This window comes from Sinocyclocheilus rhinocerous, unplaced genomic scaffold (genome assembly GCF_001515625.1).
Source record: "Sinocyclocheilus rhinocerous isolate Xijiao unplaced genomic scaffold, SAMN03320098_v1.1 scaffold1219, whole genome shotgun sequence".
Classification (NCBI taxonomy): Eukaryota; Metazoa; Chordata; class Actinopteri; order Cypriniformes; family Cyprinidae; genus Sinocyclocheilus; species Sinocyclocheilus rhinocerous.
Window position 1 is genome coordinate 1,037,973 of NW_015634012.1, and position 16,098 is coordinate 1,054,070.

At 38.3% G+C, this 16,098-nt stretch overlaps 1 protein-coding gene across 2 annotated transcripts in view; it reads right to left on the reverse strand.

Moving 5' to 3' along the window:
• Window positions 1–12,867, reverse strand: part of sdk2a (sidekick cell adhesion molecule 2a) — a 128,556-nt gene extending 115,689 nt beyond the window's left edge. For both annotated transcript variants that reach the window (XM_016558802.1, XM_016558801.1), the window contains exon 1: window positions 12,520–12,867. In XM_016558802.1, coding sequence (XP_016414288.1) covers window positions 12,520–12,661 — 142 coding nt within the window. In that variant the 5' untranslated portion in view covers window positions 12,662–12,867. The remainder of the gene's footprint in view (window positions 1–12,519) is intronic.
• Between the last annotated feature and the right edge of the window lie 3,231 nt (window positions 12,868–16,098).

A 16,098-nucleotide genomic window follows, 5' to 3' on the forward strand; every position in this document is an offset into this window, starting at 1 on the left:
TTCTGAAACGCGTAAATTTTTACAAAGCTCATCGATTTGAAAAGTGAGGTGTGCTCTGATTGGCCAGCTATCAAGTGCATTGTGATTGGCCGAATACCTCAAGTGTGTGACGGAAATGTTACGCCCCTTATGATACTGTGATGCCGTGTCCTGGCACGACGAGACAAAACCAATAAAACCCATTATAAATGAGGCATTTGTTGCATCCAGTAGGGACATAATTACTGACTATAATGACTTATACTTTCTTTTTACACGTTGCGTTGCGCATCGCGCCCCGTAAACATAAAACCATGTCTGCATTTGTGATCGGAGAAACGACAAACAACAAGCGCTACACTACACTGCTCAAAACTCGCTTTGAATCATCAGTGGCAAATGCTTTAAATATTAAAAAACATACTTACAGTCTGTGAGTCAGAACAGCCGGCATTGTAGTCTACTCTACCAGGATCAGGAAACAGTCCTCCATAAAATGTGCTGCACACATCTGAAAACTTGAAATCGCATCATATGACCCCTTTAAAATAATCTTTTGAACAGGACTGTATGTATCAAAAATGTTCTGTGAAGGGAAACTGTGGTCACTAATGTTTGAGCCTACTGCGCATCATCATCCTCTCCTTTTAAACTATCTTGACAAGCAAGACTCAAAACATCAACTGCCCTCTGAAAAGACCATTCTGGTCTACCATCTTTACCCACTAAGTGAACAGAATGGACATCCGTGCTGGTCTAAGCCTGAGTTTTGAGGAAGGAAACAAACACTGAAACATCAAATAGATTTGTTTTCCAAGATCACACTCAAATATAGAAATCTCAAGATGGATGGAGACAGACAGAAAGAGACAGACAGACAGACAGACAGATAGATAGATAGATAGATAGATAGATAGAATTGATCAGGTACCTGAGAGTTGACTGACAGTCAACTGTTTTTGATAATCATGCAGTAGTAAAGACTATGCTAATAATTCTAATTAAAACTTTTGTACTTTTTTATATTTCTGAATATGTAATTGAATACATTAAATGTTTAACTGAATAACTGAGAAACTTCAAGCACTGTTTATTCTTTAATTGATTTTGTTCTATTGCGGTTATTTCTTTTATTGCATCAAATGTGATTCTTTGTTCTTTATTTTAAAACGACTTGTTTTCTTATCTGAGAAAAACCTGAAGGCTAAATGTCAGTGTTTTCATTTGTTATTACTAACATTAATAATGAAAAAGAATGTGTTCATAATTGTTCTGTTGTTGGTGTGGTACTGAAATGAGTATGCAGAACTGTGAAATTTCACTGGGATTGGTACCAACTGAAATTTTGGTACGGCGACAACCCTCGTCAAATGAACACAGAGCCAAACACAAACAGGCTTTCTGAGCTACATGGGATCAAGGTTGAATTTGAGATGCGCACTACTGTATACCGCATCAATATCTGTTCTCCAGTGCACTCACTTGGTATCTCTTTCTCTTTTCATCTCTCACTGTCTTTCAAATGCGTTTTCTTTTCCTTTGAATGACCTCATAATAAACAGATACCAACATGACAGGGATTTATTGTACAAAGAGCATCTTTCTTTCAAACATACTTCTCCATTGACCAGAATTGATTCTAATGGTGGACATGGTAAATACAGTCCGCTTGATACTGGAAACACTAACACTTCTGGAAACATTTCAAGACTGAGCTCAGAAGCGGTGCTTTATACTAAAAATCTGAGAGGCAATTTAGCATCGGCGTGTGGCCGCATGATAATCTGCGTCTGTCGAGAATTTAGCACACATGTTTTTGTAACGGTTTATATGTATCACGGCAATAAAGACTAAAGACTAGAGTCCGCTTTCTTGCCCTCTTTGAAATGAAAATATATATCCACACATAATCACTTTTATCTCTGTCAGTATTCATTACTGCAAGAGGAGCAAATAGCAATGCGCTGCAGTTTTTCCATTTAACCTTACTAGCTTCACTAACCCTCACTAAATCATTCAGGGCACAGGCGGTGAAAGAATTGACTTTTCTTGGGTCTTGTACCTCATTGTAATAACAACAGTCCAAATTAAATGCCGCTAATCCATTAACACATTAGATTGGTCAGTTTGTAAGACACTCACAATTATAGCCTAGCAGAGGAAAACAAAACCAAATGTCATTTCCCAGGGCAACTCATTGGCAGCTTGAGAAGATCAATCATTGTATATTACAAAATAAATAGACTATTTTATAAAAGCATATAAAATAATCATAAAATTGGTATTCCACTCTGTCGTTATTTTTTTACCCAGATATTTTGGAGAATCTTTACACAGCTCTGTTTTAATTAAACTTCACAGTGACTATAAACCCCCTCAAAACAATGTGAGAACCATTAAAGTAGCCCATGTGGCAAATTATTTCTATATTTTAAATCAGTGACATCAAAAGTACCAAAAAAAGGTCTTGTATATGCAGCCTAACAGACGTGCTGCTGTTTATTCTGCCATCAATATTAATTAAGCAACAATACTGTTAAGAAAAGGATGGATATCTTTAGTAGCTTTAATCAGTCCTCTAATTTAAAGAAACATTATTAATGAATGTTTTATTTAATGATCATGCAGTGAAGACTATACTGACTTGAATAATAATTTTTTATTATTTTTTAGGTTTAATGTTCAATGTTCATTTAATTAGAAATACTTGAAGGCTAAATGTCACTGTTCTAAATTTAAATGGATAATATTTATATTAATACTAAACATTTTCAATTAAAGGAGTGTGTTCAACAGCATATTATTGTGCATTGAAATAGGTATTGAAACATTCACTCGTATTAGTATCAACTTTGTGAAGTGAACTTTGTGGACCAGAAAGGAAAATTATGAGTGAAATTCGGTCTGTTCAGATCGATCTGACTTCAGAAGACTTAATTTTAGTGTCATATGGGCTACTTTTTTAATATTTTTTGTTGATTTTTGGAGCTTGCCACATATAGTATGTAATCTTGTTGTATGCAAATTAACTGCTTGAAAATTCTAAATTTCTCCTTTTGAGTTCCACCGAACAGCAGGGTTTAGAACAACATGTGAATGAGTAAATAGTGACAGAATTTTCTTTTTTGGGCGAACTTTCTCCTTTTAATGCCATGACTGACTATACGTGATAAATACAGAATCTGTGAGGGGAAGATATTGTGTAGTGATTGTGAACAGCGAATCAACATTTATATATTTTTTGCATGGCTTGTACAAGTACACTCTTGCATATACGTGAACACACACGTACCAGTTTCAGAAACACACCAGGGGCTTGTGAGCTTCCACCTCAAAGCAGCAGTCAATTTGTTTTGCAAGGAAGGTGCGATGCAAAGAAACATCAAACGCACGAGATGGCTGCAGGGTCGCTCGCTACGTCGCTAGCATTTGAAGAAGCGCAAACGAGATGGAAGACAGCGAAATAAGAAGGAAAGGAAGAGAGAGAAACACAAGTGACATCAAACAGCCACACATTCCCGCACGCGCTGAGTCTGGGCTGGTGGGGAGAGCTCAGCGTTTGTCCTAATCAATACCCAGCACAAGGCATTGAGATGCAGCCAGGGGCTCCCAGCCAGGCAAACGTCCAGGCCGACTGCCAAAGGATGGAGGGAAGAGTGCTGGGGAGGAGGGGGGCGATGGGACAGGAGACAACTTCACAATCTGAAACATTTCCATCCACAGTCACGATGGGTGTGCCGCACTTTCAGAAATATCTTCCTGTCACTTATGGTGAGGGCCCAGAGGAAGGTCTTCAGGAGATTGTGGATCTGCACTCAGGATCCAAAATAGGTCATTTTATAGTGACCCTTATCCGATTAAAGTCCAAATTGTGGTTAAGGACATATCAAAGGGCTCCATCAAATTACACCTTTGCTAAGGGCAAAAAAAATCATTTGCTGACAGACATTCAGATTTATAATTGCATTCTGACAAAAAATTTGAAGCAATTAAAAAAAAAATCACTGAATTCCTGTTGTTTATTGTTCTACATTAAAAACATTTCAGAAACCATACTGGATGGATGGATGGATGGATGGATAGATAGATAGATAGATAGATAGATAGATAGATAGATAGATGGATGGATAGAATAGACTGTAGTTTACATATTTAGATTTTCCAAAAATGATTAGTAACTGCAACTGGAAAAGTTACATTTTAAAGTAACATTTTAATTGCAAATACAGAATAATTTTATACAAACAAAAATAAAATGTTGTAAAAAAAAATACTAGGGGACATAACACACAGTTTCTGCCAATCTCGTGTTAATCTTGAGTATCTATAGAGTAGTATTGCATCCTTTATATCTTTGAAGAGTCTTTAGTTTTATCAGATTTATAAAAGAAAGATACAGCGGTACCGCTTCTCTCAGAAAACAGTCGAGCTCCTGCCAACTGCAATGGTTGTGTATAATACTTAATACAGTGGGTACGGAAAGTATTCAGACCCCCTTAAATTTTTCACTCTTTGTTAAACTGTATATATACGGAATTACATTTGGTCAACACATTTCAAAATTATAATTGTAACATTTTGAGGCAAGATTATATATTTAAAGTCATAAAATTATGAAAATAAAATTGAAATGTCAGAACATTTTAGAATGTCCCTTTGATGTTACTTCCGTTACAACTTCATTTTCATAATCCTTCGACTCTATTCTTGTAATGCTACAACTTTATTCTCAAAATATTTTACTTTAATATTTGCGTTTAAGTTAGTGTCCCACCTTTATTCTTATATGAAACTTCATGGCTTTTTTCTCGTAAAAGGGCCTCAAAACATTACTCATGAAACATTATTCTCAACACATTTTTACTACATTTATAATCTTAGATTTTTAACATCGCACTAAAACTCAATATTTTTGGTCTGTCAATTTTAAGTGCATGTATTCTAACTACTAAAGGTTTGTTTTGTAAACTAAGAGTACATTAACATTTACAGTGTAGATGCCTTCAAAGCTGACAGACGTAGACTAAAAGCCACAAAGCTCCAATTGCACAGGATCTTTAAGGCGAAATCCCTGAAATCTGTGAAAGACTACTCAAAATGGTTTGCAGCACTGCTCTGTGTTGACAGCTTTTTGTGTTACCAAGAGAAAGAGCTCTGACGAACAGAGAGCAAAAGATTGTTTTATGGGTAAAATTATCCATGTTATGATTGGCCAGGCTTGGTTTGAGCACCTTTTTTGAGCACAGAACAACAAAGCTCAGTCTTTTGTGCACATAAATGGGTACATAGCGCTGGAGCTTTACAGAATAAAACGAGGCTTGCATCTCCTTTGCTTTCCTCTCCCCCTCCGCCTCCCCCCTTTTCAATCTTTCTATCAATGTCTCTATCATACGGTCGTGTTGCCACTTTGCTATTTTATTCACAACACAAGATTGCACTCCCAGTTTCCCAGGAGGATGACGCTGAATAAGGGAAAAGATGTAGAGGGCTTTGTTTCTAGCTGCTGTTTCCGTTCAGTCAAGCTTTCTGTTGTCTAAATGTTTACACTGAACAGCCCAGAGGCTTGAAACAAGCTTGTATGCAGCAGGAAAATGACACTTTGTCAGAATTTCATCACATTTTCTCCTTTCCAAAGCAATTCTGCCATGACAAGATCGCTTTGAAAGACCTGCTAATTTCATTTCAATGCTAAGCATGTCAGTGGCCAAGGTCTCTTCAGAAGACGATCACTGTGCATTGCGCCTATTCAGAAACAACCTTCTCTACATAAAGACTTTATAAGGACACACATGCCAGCCTTTTCCACTTTGACTTGTGCAAAATTTGCCCTGAATTTCTTAACAAATTATCTCGAAGGAAATGCACATGTAGAACGTTTATTAAGCCTATAATACCACCGGCATTTTCCCCTCTCTGTTGCAGTAAACAACCAGAAAATGAAAACCAAATTCACTCAAGCTGATGATCTTTTATTTAAACTAGCCCTGAAGTAATACGTTTCCTCCAAAAGCAGGAATTTCATTATCGACATCCCTCTCATCAAGCATTCAATCTTACAGCATTCAGCTTCTGTTTCCACCCACCTTAAATATCAAATGATCTGCCTGTGAAATAGAATTGTAAATATTCTATTACAGCTTTTTTTGGTTTGTAGATTGATTTGAGCTCAGGTGCAAAACAAAGCCTTATCCAGAAAAGAGAAAACTTACTGGTTCATTGGTTCTTTTAATCCCACACGGTTTTGATTACGTCAACAGAACGGAAACGCATTTCAAAGGCTTTGTAAGATTTTGAATAAAGAATATGCAAACAAATGTTACAATGTTAGCGCATTGGACTAAAACCTACTGATTTTGTTCACACAGGGTATAACAACCTCTCAAAAATATTGGTTTTGGGATTTTTTTATTTTTTTGCATCTTGATACACTTATCAAAAATTACCAGCCTACAAAAAAGTGCTCATAAATTTCTTGTTATGCTATATTATTACCAAATATTGGATTCAGACTTTTTGACTTGTTTTCTTTAAATTATCACCGATTTTGTATTTCTTTTTGGAACTGATTGATCACTTGAGCTTATGCACATCTGTTTTTGACTAAATATTGTTTTTTTGTTTTTTTCCACTCAAAAACAGGATAAAAGGCTGGTCGTTTTTGACCGGGAACACCAAATTAGATGAAGGATTTTTAGCACAACACAAGGGTTAAGAAAGTAAACAGGGTCAGTGTTGTATGTTATCATTCAATATTACATCAAATTGAATGATATTGTGGCTGGCATCCCAGCAAGGACAAAACGTTTCAACAACATTTCACAATGTTGTATTTTGGTTGCCTTTAGGTCATGTTGTTGCAGTACAACATTTAAAAAAAAAATTGTCTAAGAGAGAAAAATCCTGCATGCTGCAGTAAATTGCAAGAAATATGAAATGTTTATTGAAACAGCCTGTCATGTTTGTGACCTTCATCAGCCATATTTTCTTCGCTCTTTGTAATATTCTCTATGTCCAATGCACTTGCCATACAAACACACACTAAGTGTGTGTGTGTGTGTGTGTGTGTGTGTGTGTGTGTATCCATATATGGTATATATATATGGGGACCAGTTCTCACTATTAACTAACTATTAACTATGATTTTTGCGTCAATAAACTCCTAATTTGCCGTTTATTAATAGTCTGTAAGGTAGTTGTTAAGTTTAGGTATGGGGTAGGATTAAGGGATTTAAAATATGGTCATGCAGAATAAGGCATTAATGTGTGCATATGCTAGTAATATGCTAGTAATATGCATGTTAATAAGTAAGTAATTGGTCCCTAAACTAAAGTGTTACCCCAACCCCATACCTAAACTTCAGAACTACCTTCCTAACTATTAATAGGCAGGAAATTAGGAGTTTATAGAGGCAAAAGACGTAGTTAGTGAGAATTGGTCCCTAAACTAAAGTGTGGCCATTTTATACACCCAAAATAAAAGTGGTTTAAAATGTTCTTTAAGTTACTGTACTGTCACACATCTGTACTACAAAAAAACAAACTGCGATGTTCGTGGAAAGTTTTTTATTTAGCTTCACAAATAATGTAGCTGTACATTTCAAAAATGTAGCGAAAACACGTTTAATGTATGTTTATGATCAAAATGAACCAGATCAAATTATAATAATTTTTGGAAAGTTTAGTTCACTTTTTATTTCAAGTTCAAAGGCAATTTTGTGCCAAAAGCAAATAATTTATTAGCCTGCCAAACACAGCACTTAAGTAAATTGTGATTATTCATATTAATTTGACTTGGAAGAGAACAGTGGAAAATATGTTTTGAATGGGTACACTGGAAACAATAGCTCGCTCATGCAAATATCGAGCAGCACACACACACACACACACACACACACACACAGCTAGTCAGACAGGAGGCCAGTTTTTTTTCTTTTAAAACGTTGGTGTAATTTTAACAGCATTGAATTTTCTGGGGTCTTGCACAATATCTCATTTGACTAACAATGGTCACTAATTTTATCAATGTCACTAATCTTATATACCTTTAGATGGTCAGATACAAGACTCTCATAGTTAAACCCTGCAGACTAGTCTAGTTTTCTATGACTAGTCTATGATTTCTATGCTGGTTTGGTGACGGTTCAGCTTGTAAACCAAGCTTTTTGAACAATGACGTCTTGACATCAACATCCCACAATGGAGTCAAGCATTCAAAGCACAACATATGAAGTGATAGTCTTGTCAATAGCGTGAAATATCCCTCAACAACACAAACTGTAACTCATCTTCAGCTCCAGCAGATCAATCCTCATACACAGCATCAACTTTCAACCTACACAACCAGCATCTACCATCAAGTGCCGTGCTATGAATGGATGTGATACATACTGAAGCCATGAGTTAATCACTTTGCCGTAGTGATAATGAACAAACACTTATATGTTCTCGACATAAATAAAGTTGTTGTAAAACTGAACACTGTAGCAATATTAAGAGAGCAGCCCATTACAAAACTGAAGGGTTCTCATTATCATCATCAGGAGAGCAGCTTCCAGCAGCTGGTCGTCGACAGAAACTGCTTCCTTACTGATTGGAGCCAGCCTGAGATTCCAGAGCCAAATGATGTTTGCAGAAATTCACAGGATTCGGTTTAACACAGAATTTTAAAAAGCTTCATGCATTAATCCTCGTCTGCGCCAACTGACTATTGAGACAGAATCAAACCCGATAACAATGTCATTCCAGTGGCGTAATATAAAAAGACTTTCATTTGCGGCAGAATAATGAAACAGGTCTTTCGAGCGCTCGCAGCGAATGGATCTCCTCGGTGACTGCATTAGGAGCCAGCATTTCATGGTTGCATTGCTAGATCTGACTCTCGTTGGCCTCACATAAACACTGACAGTCATACCCCCTCAGGCTCACTGCAATTACTAGGCAGGGGCCCTAAAGTCTAAACTTATCTGATTATATTTCCATTCTGCACTATTCAAACAGTTTTACCGCTCGAACAAGTCCGTTTAAAAGCCTCCTGGAGCGAGATACAGGCTCTGTACAGTCAGTCTACAGGTTCTCTAATATTAGGCTACAATCGCATTTGGTCTCGAGGCAGATTAACGTGAGCCACCGCTCTGATAAGAGGCAAAGTTTGACATCCAGTAATGAAAAAACAGACGGAGCCTTTCAGAGGTCGACGTGCCTCATTTTGAGCCATTTATTCATTCCTCAGTCTACTGGCTGTATGAATAAACATCAGCAGACTGCAATGGCGGGGAACGAGGACGAGCTACTGCGTTAGACGGCGTGGGATCGCAGGAACTGGGCTGTCAGTCTGTTTCACCGAGGGGCCTTGCGCTGGGAATGTTGCACCTAGGGCTCGCAGAAAACGCCGAGTGTGTTATGTCAAAAATTCACAAGACATCTGTTGCCATGCCGGGACCTTGCTTCGGAGACGTTTAATTAAATAAGTGTCACGGCGCGTACAGATAAATATGCCGCAACTGGTGCACGGGCGCATAATTATGACAGGGCATCTAGGGAGCTGCGGTCTTCCATGCTCATTATGGCCCATCTGGGACATCAAAAAACAGCGCGCGAGTCCCATGTGTTCATATGGGAACAAGCTTTTACTTAAATAACAGAGCAGGCCGTTTTAATCGCATAAAGATGTGGATTCCACCCGAATTCATTTTTGTACGCATGGAGGATTATCAAATATAATCAGAAGATTTAAAGATGGCTGACAGCTGTCATATGAGGCAACAAAGTGCCACTAAGACATTGTTTCGAAAATGCAATAGAACAGTCGGGATTAGTTCAAAATCCAAGGAAGAAACTGTCCAGACACACACACACAAATGTTCAGAGGCATATCTGTGCTTTTCTTCAAGAGTTCGTAAGGCATTTGTGCACTGGTTTAATGGTAGCACTCTCCAAAGGCAGTCAGCCTCACGAAGGGGGTTTCTGATTTTCAATGAGTGCAAAATAAGTGTCACTCTGTTGGAGGCATCTCTTTTAGCGGACTCTATCAGGTATCCCGGTGGAATTAGAGCCCGGATCGCTATTAAACGCAGCATGAGAAACATATTCAGCCTTTGGATGGAAAAAAACAAGCACATGACACCTCTGCGTCCCCAGAGACCTCTTCAGCTTCTGAGCCCTCCTAATTTATGGAATCCTCCATGTTCCCCACCATCTGCAAGGATGACTGATCCCATTCTGCCGTACCCTGCACGCCAGTCACGCTGATACTCATTAGCAGAAAGCTTCAGAACAAATACAGAGGCCCCGTGGGGGGAACGTTGGGCATCAGAGGCTCGTCGCTCCCCATTGGTGGTTAATGCCACCCTCCGTGAAAGAAAGAGCCTCCGACATGCTGCTGCTTCTTCTTGCCACCCTCTGTGACAGGTACCCATTTGGTCGCTCAGGGCTGCAAAGTCTGGCAGCTTCAAGTGGAGCAGAGCAATTGATCACCAGAGAAAGACTTCAGGTGAAAAGGGTTCAAAGAGCTTTTTCTACCCATTGACCAAAGTGCTGGGTTTCCTTTTAGTCACCGCTAAGCTCCCTTAAAGCTGTCCAAGGGCATTGAAAGTACACTTACGGATGAAAACAGGGATCTGATCAATACGAGGAAAAACAAAGCTGCCCTCAGCTCTAAACAAACATCGGACAGACCTTGTCTATAGTGTGCTAGCGTATGCATACGCTCCATGACAGGATGCTAATAATTGTCAGCAACACAATGCCATGCATAATAGGGGACGGCTGAACGCTTTTTAGATAAGATAGGGGGTCGTTTATACCCCAATGTGGCCTGTTCAAAGGCCAACATGCTCAAGGATTATGCCACTTTTAGCACTCCGATGCTTAGGGCATTGTAATTGTCAGATGTACCTCAGCCTATCCATGCCCCTTCACAGAGAATGAATCACCAGTGCCAGTACTTTAAGATCTGTCAACCAGGATGGATCACTGGGCTGTATATCAGCCATCTGCCTGCGGATGCCGAGGCCATTTTTACAGCAGCTAATAGATGAGAAATGCACCCTGTGGACAGAGCAGAACACCTTGTCAAAAGGTAAAATACCCTCGGAAGCTAACTGGACGAACAAGCGATGGTATGACACTCTGGGAGATGGATAGTAGATTGATGCAACTATATTGTTGGTTTATGTAGTTGTTCGACAAGTCAGTTTTCATTTTAAATGAACATATCTCTCTTGCTCATTTGCTTTATTTTATTTATGTTCATTATTTATTGTCATTAATTGCTCACTGAAAAAATTATTCATTGAATTTACTACATTTTTTTAAGGTAAGTGGTTGCAATCAATTTATTTTAGCTATATTTAAATAAACACATTTTGCTGAAAGTTAGTCAACTAAATGTGTTTATTTAAATGTAGCTCAAATAAATTGATTGCAACCACTTACCTTAAAAAAATGTAGTATAATTTTTTTCAGTGTATAATTGAGGATCCATTTAGGGATATATAGGCTATAAAATATTATGTATTACAAATATTATGTATGATATTATAAAATATATAATAACATTAAATACAAAAAAAGCTGAATTTGTTTACAATAACTTACAACGTTTACTTAAAATAACCAATTTTCTAAGTATTTTAATTATTTTAGTAAAAATAAATAAATAAATAAATAATAATGTGCATTATACTTTCACAAGGCTCTCTGTAGATTTTTAACTTTAAGAACTGACATGGTGGAACGACCATTGCCATGTTAATCTAACAAAAGTGCACAGTTCTTAGCCAATTATCTCAAATTGGCCAAATATCAGTAGGTTCATTGTATTTCCGCCAACCAAATAGGCAAGACAGCATGGTAATTAAAATGACAATTGAATTGAATTTTCTCTCAGCTAGACACACAACAAAAAAAGCTTGCATCCATCATTGTATTTAGGCATTTATGTCATTTTTCTACAATCTGATCACAAATGAGCTGAGATAAATGTTTTGTTCTCTGAACAGACCTCTCTTTTCAAACTTTACCCATTGTGTAAGTGTGGTAGTAGCAACTAACATATGTGAACTGTAATATGCAGTGATGCTGGGTGCCTGTGATCTCTCCATCCCATGGGATTGTACTACAAGTGATGGGACATGTTGGCCAGAGCTAGAGACCACAGGGTATTAGTTCAACCACATCTGCCGGGTTATCACCTACAAATTCATAGCAAATATCATACTACAAATTTCATTATTAAACAATGATTGCTTTATTCCCAAAGGAATAATAATAATAATAATAATAATAATAATGCTATCATAATTTAGAAGTGACCTTAAGACCTGAATAAATTGAAATCTTGAAAACAATCTGGAGATTTCAGCTTAACCAGTAAGCTCTTTTTGATTCTAACAGGATTCATGTTTGATCCCGTTAGAATTGGTTCCAAATTATGACAGGAATTCCATTAGCATTCAGTAAGGTTTCTTTCCATAAATCCCACACATCACTGACTCGTGAGCTCGGAGTCTCAGGGGCCACTATAAGACCGGAGACGCTTACCTTGCGCGCAAGTGTTGTTGATGAATGAAAACATTAGAATCCATCCGGCGCTCCACTTCAGAGTTAACGCGCGCCTTGACATGATGCTCCGACACGTCTTTGAGTCCGCAGCACGCGTTCGCCCGCGCCGCGCTGGATACATGTTGCGCCGTAGTCCCGGTTTCCCCAAAGCGATGCGAGACACCGAGCGCGTCGCTCCGGTTCGTCCAAAACCAGCGCTTAATAAGGAGGAGTCTATAAATCAGTCTGTACGGGTTAGGCACCAATAAACTGCAGCAAAGTCCGAAGAAGCAAAGTTTAAGAACTGTATAAACAGCACGACTTCAAAAGGCAATCATTTTATTCTTTTGTTAATTATTTTGATTATTTAGTTTAGATTAGTTACAAAACAAAAACAAAAGTTAGGCAAAAAGAATTGTTTAATCTCAGAAACCTTTCTGAACTGGGTTCAGATGAATTCAGTCATTTGCGTTCAAAGGAGTGAATCGATTCCGCTGCATCCCTGCGCGTCATGAAACATCTCTCAAAGTGGATGCTTTGAAAAAGACACTATAAAGCCAGTGCTGGAGAAAATTAACGGCTGAAGTAGTGTAGCCTCGATGAGGAAATATTCCGTCCGGTATCTTGGATGTAGGATTCCCCCAAAATGCCGTGTCCGTATCCTCTCAGTACAGCGAGCAACAATGTATGAGTGCCTGATAACTCCAGACTGAAGCGGAGCTCCTTCACTGCGGGATGTCGCCACCACGCGGCGGATGGGAGAACTACATCTTCCTGTTACGACGTATTTATGTTCAAAATAGTTCCATCCAGGATCATTCAAAGTTTAGACGTTCATACTGCGGCGAGACCATGTTTAGGAAAATGTCAAGGGTTTATAACTCGCAGCGAGCTCTGCTTATCTATGAACGTTTTATTAATTGATAATTAGTTCAAGCTGTCCACAATTTCCCACTGGATGCTAGTATTATAACTCCTTTTAACTCCACAGTGCAAGTTCTCTGCCAAGAGAGCACAGACTCCTAGAGCAACATTATTCGCACAGACTCTTAGAGCAACATTATTATTAGTCTCTCTCTCGCACAGACTCTTAGAGCAACATTATTATTCTCTCTCTCTCTCTCTCTCTCTCTCTCTCTCTCTTTCTTTCTCTGAGACCGCAGGCTCAGTGTAAGCTTTGGTCCTGAGGACACAAATCTGGGTTTAAATTCCGAACAGATCCACAGACTACTGCACTCGTTACCCAAGCATGCTATGACTCGCGTACTGCACAACTGTTCAAGTTACATCCGGAAACCGCATTCATTCCCACACTGAGCAGGAGGCAAAAATCTAAATGATATCTCACATTCTAAATATAAGCATATGGGGTGTTGCTTTACCAAATGTGCTTCAGTCCTTAAACTCAGAGCATGGTGAGATGGCAAAGATGATGATGGGGGTGATAATGATAGTCAGTGATGATTATGATAGTGGCAGTAGTGACAAAACTGGTGGTAATGATGATGATGATGATGGTGGTGGTGGTAATAAAAACTCTGCTGGCAATGATAGTTGTGGTGGTGATGATGGTGGTGATCCTGACAGTGTTGAGGATGTTAGTGTGGTAATGATAGTGGTAATGTTGATACTGTTAGTGATGATAATGGTAGTATTGGTGGTGATGATGATGATGGTAATGATGATAGTGACTGATTAAGATTATGTTATACTGCTAGTGATGATAGATGTGATGGTGGTAATCATGATAGTGTTCATGTTGATGTGGTAATGATAGTGGTTATGATAATACTTTTGGTTATGATGATAGGTGCATTGATTTTGATAGCACTGGTGCTGATGATGATGGTAATAATGATAGTGACTGATTATGTTGACGGTGGTAATGATAGTAGTGGTGGTAATGAAGATACTGCCGGTGATGATGATAGTTGTGGTGGTGATGATGGTGGTAATGATGGTGCAGATGCAAATGATGGTGGTGCTAGTGATAATGTTTAAAAAACATTCTGAATACTGGGGAGCTTGTCTGGAGGCGTGTTATTTACATATTTAATTATACTTTGTAAACACTGTTTTAAGAAATGCATGATGGTGGTAATGATGGTGCAGATGCAAATGATGGTGGTGAAACATTCTGAATACTGGGGAGCTTGTCTGGAGGCGTGTTATTTACATATTTAATTATACTTTGTAAACACTGTTTTAAGAAATGCTATATAAATAAAGCTTTACTTACTAGTGCTGTTGTGAAGGTGATAATGATAATGAAGATTGAGATGATGACAATGTGAACATGATGGTCATGATGCCAATTGATTATATTGATGAATAAGGCTGATTGTGATTAATTAAAACATGAAATATATATAAATAAATATTCCTCAGCCCTCAGGGGATCCACCTCTGAGTAAACATTTGCATGCTCAACAGATTGCCTATGGTTTTTAATTAAGAATCATTCACTACTTAATATGATTAACATTTGGGCTGGGGCAGAAGGAGAACAGAAACCAAATAAACCTCATGAGTGATGCTGACTGGGCCTTGAACTGTTGACTGCGAAGGTGGATGAGGCAGAAGTGAACCGTATTGATTAACACACACAATGCTGAACTGCAGCTTTCAAGAAAAGCATTTCTGCATTAATGAAGGAACAGAGATTTCTCGGCATGTGGGACTGCTCCGCAGCCCACGCTGTCGTGCTCTCCTGACGTCTCGTCAGAACCGCATCGCCTCAGCAGCAGGGTTCCTGTCGCGTCGAGCTGCGTTTCTCATGGCCTGTTTTAATGATGCTCAGATGATGAGACTCGCAGGCTGGGTGGCAGCTTTCCGCTCCCAGTCTGATGCAGACGCAAATTGCACCTGTCTTGCCGTTATTATCCTGCTGTGCACTGCACCCAGGTAGACATGGCAGGTGGAAAGAAACACTAGTTAACTGGCAGGGGGAATAAGTCCTGCACCATGTCTTGCTGTATGTGTTCTGTTTGACTTAGAATAGTACAGATAGATGAATAAATTCATACAGCAATGGGGCAGGTGGTATTACCAAAATTTTACATCATGCTATGAGTAACTAAGCTTTTTTTCCTGGACATTCAAAGAAAAATGGTGTGTATACTGAAAAACGGTGTATATATGAAATAACTATGACCTTTTTAAGCTTTGTTGTTCTCTTGTGACTATTTGGATAAACTCTTCAATTAAATACATTATAAGGGAAAGATATACATCCTATCATTTGGTTTTAAATATTGTCAACTATTAAGTTCACTACTATGAATGGTACATACAAATGGATACTATGAATGGAGACTACCATGTTCACTACTATAAATGGTACATACAAAGTAAAAAGCAAAGTGCTAATATGGCTAAATGTGGTACTGGACCAACCTGAAATTTTAACACTATTTGTGACCCTGGACCACAAAATATTTTTAAATATTTCAATATTTTTAGCAATAGCCAAAAAAACATTGTATGGGTCAAAATTATCGATTTTTCTTTTATGCCAAAAATCATTAGGATATTAAGTAAAGATCATGTTCCATGATGATATTTTGTAAATTTCCTTCC